Source organism: Scyliorhinus canicula, chromosome 19, assembly GCF_902713615.1.
Source record: "Scyliorhinus canicula chromosome 19, sScyCan1.1, whole genome shotgun sequence".
In the NCBI taxonomy this organism is placed as follows: Eukaryota; Metazoa; Chordata; class Chondrichthyes; order Carcharhiniformes; family Scyliorhinidae; genus Scyliorhinus; species Scyliorhinus canicula.
Window position 1 is genome coordinate 43,442,750 of NC_052164.1, and position 6,759 is coordinate 43,449,508.

Sequence of the window (6,759 nt, forward strand, 5' to 3'; positions counted from 1 at the left end):
AATAATGCCCCCACGGCACAGGCACGCCCGCCGATCGGTGGGCCCTGATCGCGAGCCAGGCCACCGTGGGGGCACCCCCCGGGGTCAGATCGCCTCTCCCCAGGACCCAGGGGCCCGCCCACGCCGCCAATCCTGCCGGTAAGGAGAGGCTTGTCAGCGGCAGGACTTCGGCCCGTCACGGGCCGGAGAATCGCTGCGGGGGTCCCGCCGACCGGCGCGGCACGATTCCCACCCCCGCCGAATCTTGGGTGGCGGAGAATTCAGAACACGGCGGGGGCGGGATTGACGCCGACCCCGGGCAATTCTCAGACCTGGTGCGGGGTCGGAGAATCTCGACGCGGTTACTAATAAAAGGGACAAAGTCTTCAGCAAAACAAAATCCGCTTTTTAAAAAAAATAGGAAACAATGTGGCAGCACCTGGCAGGCTGATTCTTTCCTGATCTCCTGTGGTTCCACCTCCAGGTAGTTTCTCTCTCGGCTTCAGGCTGCATAATTGCTGAGAGGCAGTTATCTGTCAATCACCTGAGGCCTGTTTAGGGGCACATTGTATTCTTCTCTTTGAAGTTAAGGTATTTTTTGAGTCATCGATTAGCTGAGGTCTGTATAAAAGATAGACAGAGAGCGCACTCAGTAAGCTAGTGCTTTTCCAGGAGACACATCCGGAGTGAGACTCATCCAGAGTGGGGATTGCAACTTGGTAATTTGGTGCAGTGAGGTAAATCAGGGAAGGTAAGTGGAAAATCTAAGTCTGCTGTTTTTCAGTTAAAAGTGCAGTGTGTAGCTTAGTGTCTGATTGGTTGAAGCTGCCCCCACCCTAATTGCTGAGAGGCAGTTATCTGTCAATCACCTGAGGCCTATTTAGGGGCACATTGTATTCTTCTCTTTGAAGTTAAGGTATTTTTTGAGTCATCGATTAGCTGAGGTCTGTATAAAAGACAGAGAGCGCACTCAGTAAGCTAGCACTTTTCCAGGAGACACATCCGGAGTGAGACTTATCCAGAGTGGGGATTGCAACTTGGTAATTTGGTGCAGTGAGGTAATTCGGTGCAGAGTGTGAGGAGGTGCTTTTTCAGAGGTGCTTTTTAACCCTGGTAAGTGACTGGTAAGTAGTTTTTCTTTTCATTCTTTTCATTGTCTAATTAATTATTTTTATTTTGAAATTGTTGTTATATAAGTTTACCTAAGGTTTAAGACATGGCAGGTGATCCCAGACCCGTGTCATGCTCCTCGTGTGCGATGTGGGAGCTCAGGGACACGTTCACTGTCCCTGGCTCTTTCACGTGCAAGAAGTGTGTTCAGTTGCAGCTCTTGTTAGACCGCTTGATGGCTCTGGAGCTGCGGATGGACTCACTTTGGAGCATCCGCGATGCTGAGGAGGTCGTGGATAGCACGTTTAGCGAGTTGGTCACACCGCAGGTGAAAATTAATGAGGGAGATAGAAAATGGGTGACCAAAAGAAAGAGCAAGAGTAGGAAGGCAGTGCAGGTCATCTCCCTGCAAAACAGATATACCGCTTTGGATACTGTTGAGGGAGATGGCTCACCAGGGGAAGGCAGCAGCAGCCAGGTTCATGGCACCGTGGCTGGCTCTGCTGCACAGCAGGGCAGGAAGAAAAATGGCAGGGCTATAGTGATAGGGGACTCGATCGTAAGGGGAATAGATAGGCGGTTCTGTGGACGCAATCGAGACTCCAGGATGGTATGTTGCCTCCCTGGTGCAAGGGTCAAGGATGTCTCGGAGCGGCTGCAGGACATTCTGGGGGGGGGGGGGGGGGGGGGAGGGTGAACAGCCAGCTGTCATGGTGCACATAGGCACCAACGATATAGGTAAAAAACGGGATGATGTCCTACAAGCGGAATTCAGGGAGTTAGGAGTTAAACTAAAAAGTAGGACCTCAAAGGTAGTAATCTCAGGATTGCTACCAGTGCCACGAGCTAGTCAGAGTAGGAATGTCAAGATAGATAGGATGAATGCGTGGCTCGAGAGATGGTGCAAGAGGGAGGGATTCAAATTCCTGGGGCATTGGGACCGGTTCTGGGGGAGGTGGGACCAGTACAAACCGGACGGTCTGCACCTGGGCAGGACTGGAACCGATGTCCTAGACATGTGTTTTCTAGAGCTGTTGGGGAGGGTTTAAACTAATGTGGCAGGGGGATGGGAACCGATGCAGGAAGTTGGAAGGTAGTAAAACAGGGACAGAAGCAAAAGGAAGTAAGGGGAAAAGTGCAAGGCAGAGAAGACATAGTCAAAAATCTAAAAGGGCGACAGTACAAGGTACAGTGACTGAGGGGAGCTCAGTGAACAGGCCCAGTAATAACAAAAGGTATAAAACTGGAGATGTTAAGATTCAAAACAGAGGTAAAAAAACCAACATAAGTGTACTTTACCTGAATGCTCGTAGTATTCGGAATAAAGTAAATTAGTTGATGGCACAAATCATCGTAAATGACTATGATTTAGTGGCCATTACTGAAACATGGTTAAAGGATGGTCACGACTGGGAGTTAAATATCCGAGGGTATCAAACTATTCGGAAGGACAGAGTGGATGGTAAGGGAGGTGGTGTTGCTCTGTTATTTAAGGATGACATCCGGGCAATAGTAAGGGATGACATCGGCGCTATGGAGGATAAGGTTAAATCCATTTGGGTGGAAATCAGGAATAGGAAGGCAAAAAAATCACTGATAGGAGTAGTCTATCGGCCACCAAATAGTAACGTTATGGTGGGGCAGGCAATAAACAAAGAAATAACTGATGCATGTAGAAATGGTACAGCAGTTATCATGGGGGATTTTAATCTACATGTCGATTGGTTTAACCAGGTCGATCAAGTCAACCCTGAGGAGGAGTTTATAGAATGTATCCGCGATAGTTTCCTAGAACAGTATGTAATGGAACCTACGAGGGAACAAGCGGTCCTAGATCTTGTCCTGTGTAATGGGACAGGATTGATTCATGATCTCATAGTTAGGGATCCTCTCGGAAGGAGCGATCACAATATGGTGGAATTTAAAATACAGATGGAGGGTGAGAAAGTAAAATCAAATACTAGTGTTTTGTGTTTAAACAAAGGAGATTACAAGGGGATGAGAGAAGAACTAGCTAAGGTAGACTGGAAGCTAAGATTTTATGGTGGAACAGTTGAGGAACAGTGGAGAACCTTCCAAGCGATTTTTCACAGTGCTCAGCAAAGGTTTATACCAACAAAAAGGAAGGACGGTAGAACGAGGTGCAACAGGTTATTAAGAAGGCAAATGGAATTTTGTCCTTCATTGCTAGAGGGATGGAGTTTAAGACTAGGGAGGTTATGTTGCAATTGTATAAGGTGTTAGTGAGGCCACACCTGAAGTATTGTGTTCAGTTTTGGTCTCCTTACTTGAGAAAGGACGTACTGGCACTGGAGGGTGTGCAGAGGAGATTCACTAGGTTAATCCCAGAGCTGAAGGGGTTGGATTATGAGGAGAGGTTGAGTAGACTGGGACTGTACTCGTTGGACTTTAGAAGGATGAGGGGGGATCTTATAGAAACATTTAAAATTATGAAGGGAATAGATAGGATAGATGCGGGCAGGTTGTTTCCACTGGCGGGTGAAAGCAGAACTAGGGGACATAGCCTCAAAATAAGGGGAAGTAGATTTAGGACTGAGTTTAGGAGGAACTTCTTCACCCAAAGGGTTGTGAATCTATGGAATTCCTTGCCCAGTGAAGCAGTTGAGGCTCCTTCATTACATGTTTTTCAGGTAAAGATAGATAGTTTTTTGAAGAATAAAGGGATTAAGGGTGATGGTGTTCGGGCCGGAAAGTGGAGCTGAGTCCACAAAAGATCAGCCATGATCTCATTGAATGGCGGAGCAGGCTCGAGGGGCCAGATGGCCTACTCCTGCTCCTAGTTCTTATGTTCTTATGTTCCTTGTGATTTCAGGACTAGGATTCAACTGGAAAATTAAGGAGTTTAATAGAAGGCTCAGCCTTCCTGCCCAACGTCTTCTGTAAATTTCTTCACCTTGTTAAGATCCTCAGCATTGACAGTGGGTCGAGTGGCCGCATGTGAGCGAAGCATGTCAGACATGCAAATCACCGGCTCCAGCAGCTTATCACTGGGAACATCTACCCAGGTCATCTCAATGGCAGCTGGATCTCCAGGGGAGCAAGGCGTCAAAAGATCATCCACTATGACATTTGGATTTGTCCTGGATGGACCCCGAATCTTTTTCAAATGGGTTGCTGATTGCACTTTCCAAACTGGCTGCATTAACACATCACGGACAATTATACAGATGTTTGCATCAGAATACCCCTCTGTTTTCCTACCGAGCTCCCGGAAGTCAGCCTCCGTCAGGCAGTATGGGGTTGTGCCCATTTAAACATGTGGACTCTTGCTGGTTCCTCTGGCAATGGGATATAAATCCGTTTCTCAAACCTCTTCCTAATGGCAGAATCCAGCACCCAGGGAATGTTTGCCACTCCCGGAACCAAGGTTCCATCACTACTATTACCAACACCGCACATCTGGACCAGAAATTCTGTTTTGATGCGTCGGGCAGCTTCACTCCCATTCTCGTTCCTGGATCCACAGAGGGAATCGACCTCATCGATAAATATGATGGAGGGTTTGTGCTGTCGAGCCAACTCAAACAGATGTTTCACAAGTTTCCCACTCTCTCCTAACCATTTGGACATCAGGTCAGGTGAAGACACAGAGAAGAATGTGGAGTTATTTTTAAAAAAAAAAAAATTTAGATTACCCAATTATTTTTTCCAATTAAGGGGCAATTTAGCGTGGCTAATCCACCTACTCTGCACATTTTTGGGTTGTGGGGGCGAAACCCACGCAGACACGGGGAGAATGTGCAAACTCCACACGGACAGTGACCCACAGCCGGGATCGAACCTGGGACCTCAGTGCCGTGAGGCGGTTGTGCTAACCACTAGGCCACCGTGCTGCCCTGAATGTGGAGTTATTGGCCTCTGTTGCTATAGCTTTGGCCAGGTAGGACTTTCCTGTACCAGGTGGGCCAAAAAGCAAGATTCCACGGCAAGGAGTTTGCTTACCAGTGAATAGATGAGGGAACTTGATGGATAAAATGACAGCTTCCTTCAAAGCTTCTTTTGCTACTTCCAATCCTGCCACATCATTCCATCGCACATTGGGCTTCTCCATCACAATAGCACCCATCAGCTGTTCCTGCGGTTTCTTCTTCTCTGGATTCCCTCCCTCACTGTCACTGTCGCTCCCCTTGTCATTTTGCTGTGTTTCTTTCACTGGCTTCTTGCCACGTTCCTCTTTTAAAAAAAATATTCCTTCAATTTTTCTGCTCTGTCCAGGTACTGAACACACTTGGCTCGAATACTCTCCTTTGCCTTCTCTCCATGAGCCTTATATTTACTAGCATGCAGGAAATACTCCACCGCATGCTGACACAGCCTCAATGCCTCTTCATAATTCTTTGCCTTATCCTCTTCTGTGGCTTTAGTTACAAGGTCAATCGCTTTCTGGAGGGTGTTGGGCGCTGACACCGCACATTTCTGGAAGCTCAGCCCGGGGAAGGAGCGGATCCGGGACTCACCCGGCGGCAGTGCAGCTCGGCCGGGCCTCGGGCGGGAGCTGGGCCTCTGGCTCGCCCTGGGCCTCGGGCTCGGGCGGGAGCTGGGCCTCCGGTGGGAGCTGGGCCTCGGGCCCACGCAGGGCCTTGTGCGGGAGCTGGGCGGGAGCTGGGCCTCGGGCGGGAGCTGGGCCTCGGGCTCGCGCTGGGCCTTGGGCTCAGGCCCGGTGCTTCCCGGGATCGCCGGACAAACAATATTCAATATGCTCAACACCATCAAAGACAAAGTGACCCACGTGATCTGGTACCCCATCCCCGCCTTCAACATCCACGTCCTCTACTACCATGGCTCAGTGGCAGCAGTGTGCTTTTATACTTATCACTCATTGCACTCTCCATGGAATCACTGTCCTGGTAGCAAAGAGGGCATAGTTGCTCCCAGCTTTTAATGGGTTTGCATTTCCCGTTTCGCTGAGTAACTTCAAGGTGCTTCTCTTAGTTTATGGAGAGTTCCCTAAATCTACCAGTGACAGTAAAGCATATCCTGATTATTCTTCCCCTCTAGCCATGGGCAGCACAGTAGCACAAGTGGATAGCTTCACAGCGCCAGGGTCCCAGGTTCGATTCCCTGCTGGGTCACTGTCTGTGCGGAGTCTGCACGTTCTCCCCGTGTCTGCGTGGGTTTCCTCCAGGTGCTCCGGTTTCCTCCCACAGTCCAAAGACGTGCAGGTTAGGTGGATTGGCCATGATAAATTGCCCTTAGTGTCCAAAAAGGTTAGGAGGGGTTATTGGGTTACGGGATAGGGTGGAAGTAAGGGCTTAAGTGGGTCAGTGCAGCCTCGATGGGCCGAATGGCCTCCTTCTGCACTGTATGTTCTATGCTATGCTTTAACCATATCAAGACCAAGCTCCCAGAATCTTTAGGTGGCTGCGGGATGATTCTCTTCAATGACCAACTCCCTTCCACATCTGGCTATTGCAGTTTCCAAAGCCACACAGTCTCACTGTTGACCCCTTAAAACTGCTGGTGGTCTGTGATAGTCATTGATTTTCAGGGAAGCCTATTACCTGATCTCAACAATGGCTTCCTCTGCACTTTTCCTCATCACTATGTGAACCTCATTAGCCTTGCATCCAGGTAGAAATTCTGATTATCCATTCTTGAGACAACTCTCATTTATCCCAAAAGTAAATGGGCAGTTTGTAGCACAACTGT

At 48.8% G+C, this 6,759-nt stretch overlaps 1 protein-coding gene across 1 annotated transcript; it reads right to left on the reverse strand.

Annotated features, from left to right (window-relative positions):
- Positions 1-3,939: 3,939 nt before the first annotated feature.
- LOC119954007 (vacuolar protein sorting-associated protein 4A-like) lies at positions 3,940-5,856 on the reverse strand. The gene is given in 4 exon segments (XM_038778784.1): positions 3,940-4,359; positions 4,362-4,708; positions 4,953-5,292; positions 5,295-5,856. Coding segments are annotated over 4 exon segments (1,644 nt in total). The 3' UTR covers positions 3,940-3,964.
- Positions 5,857-6,759: the final 903 nt, after the last annotated feature.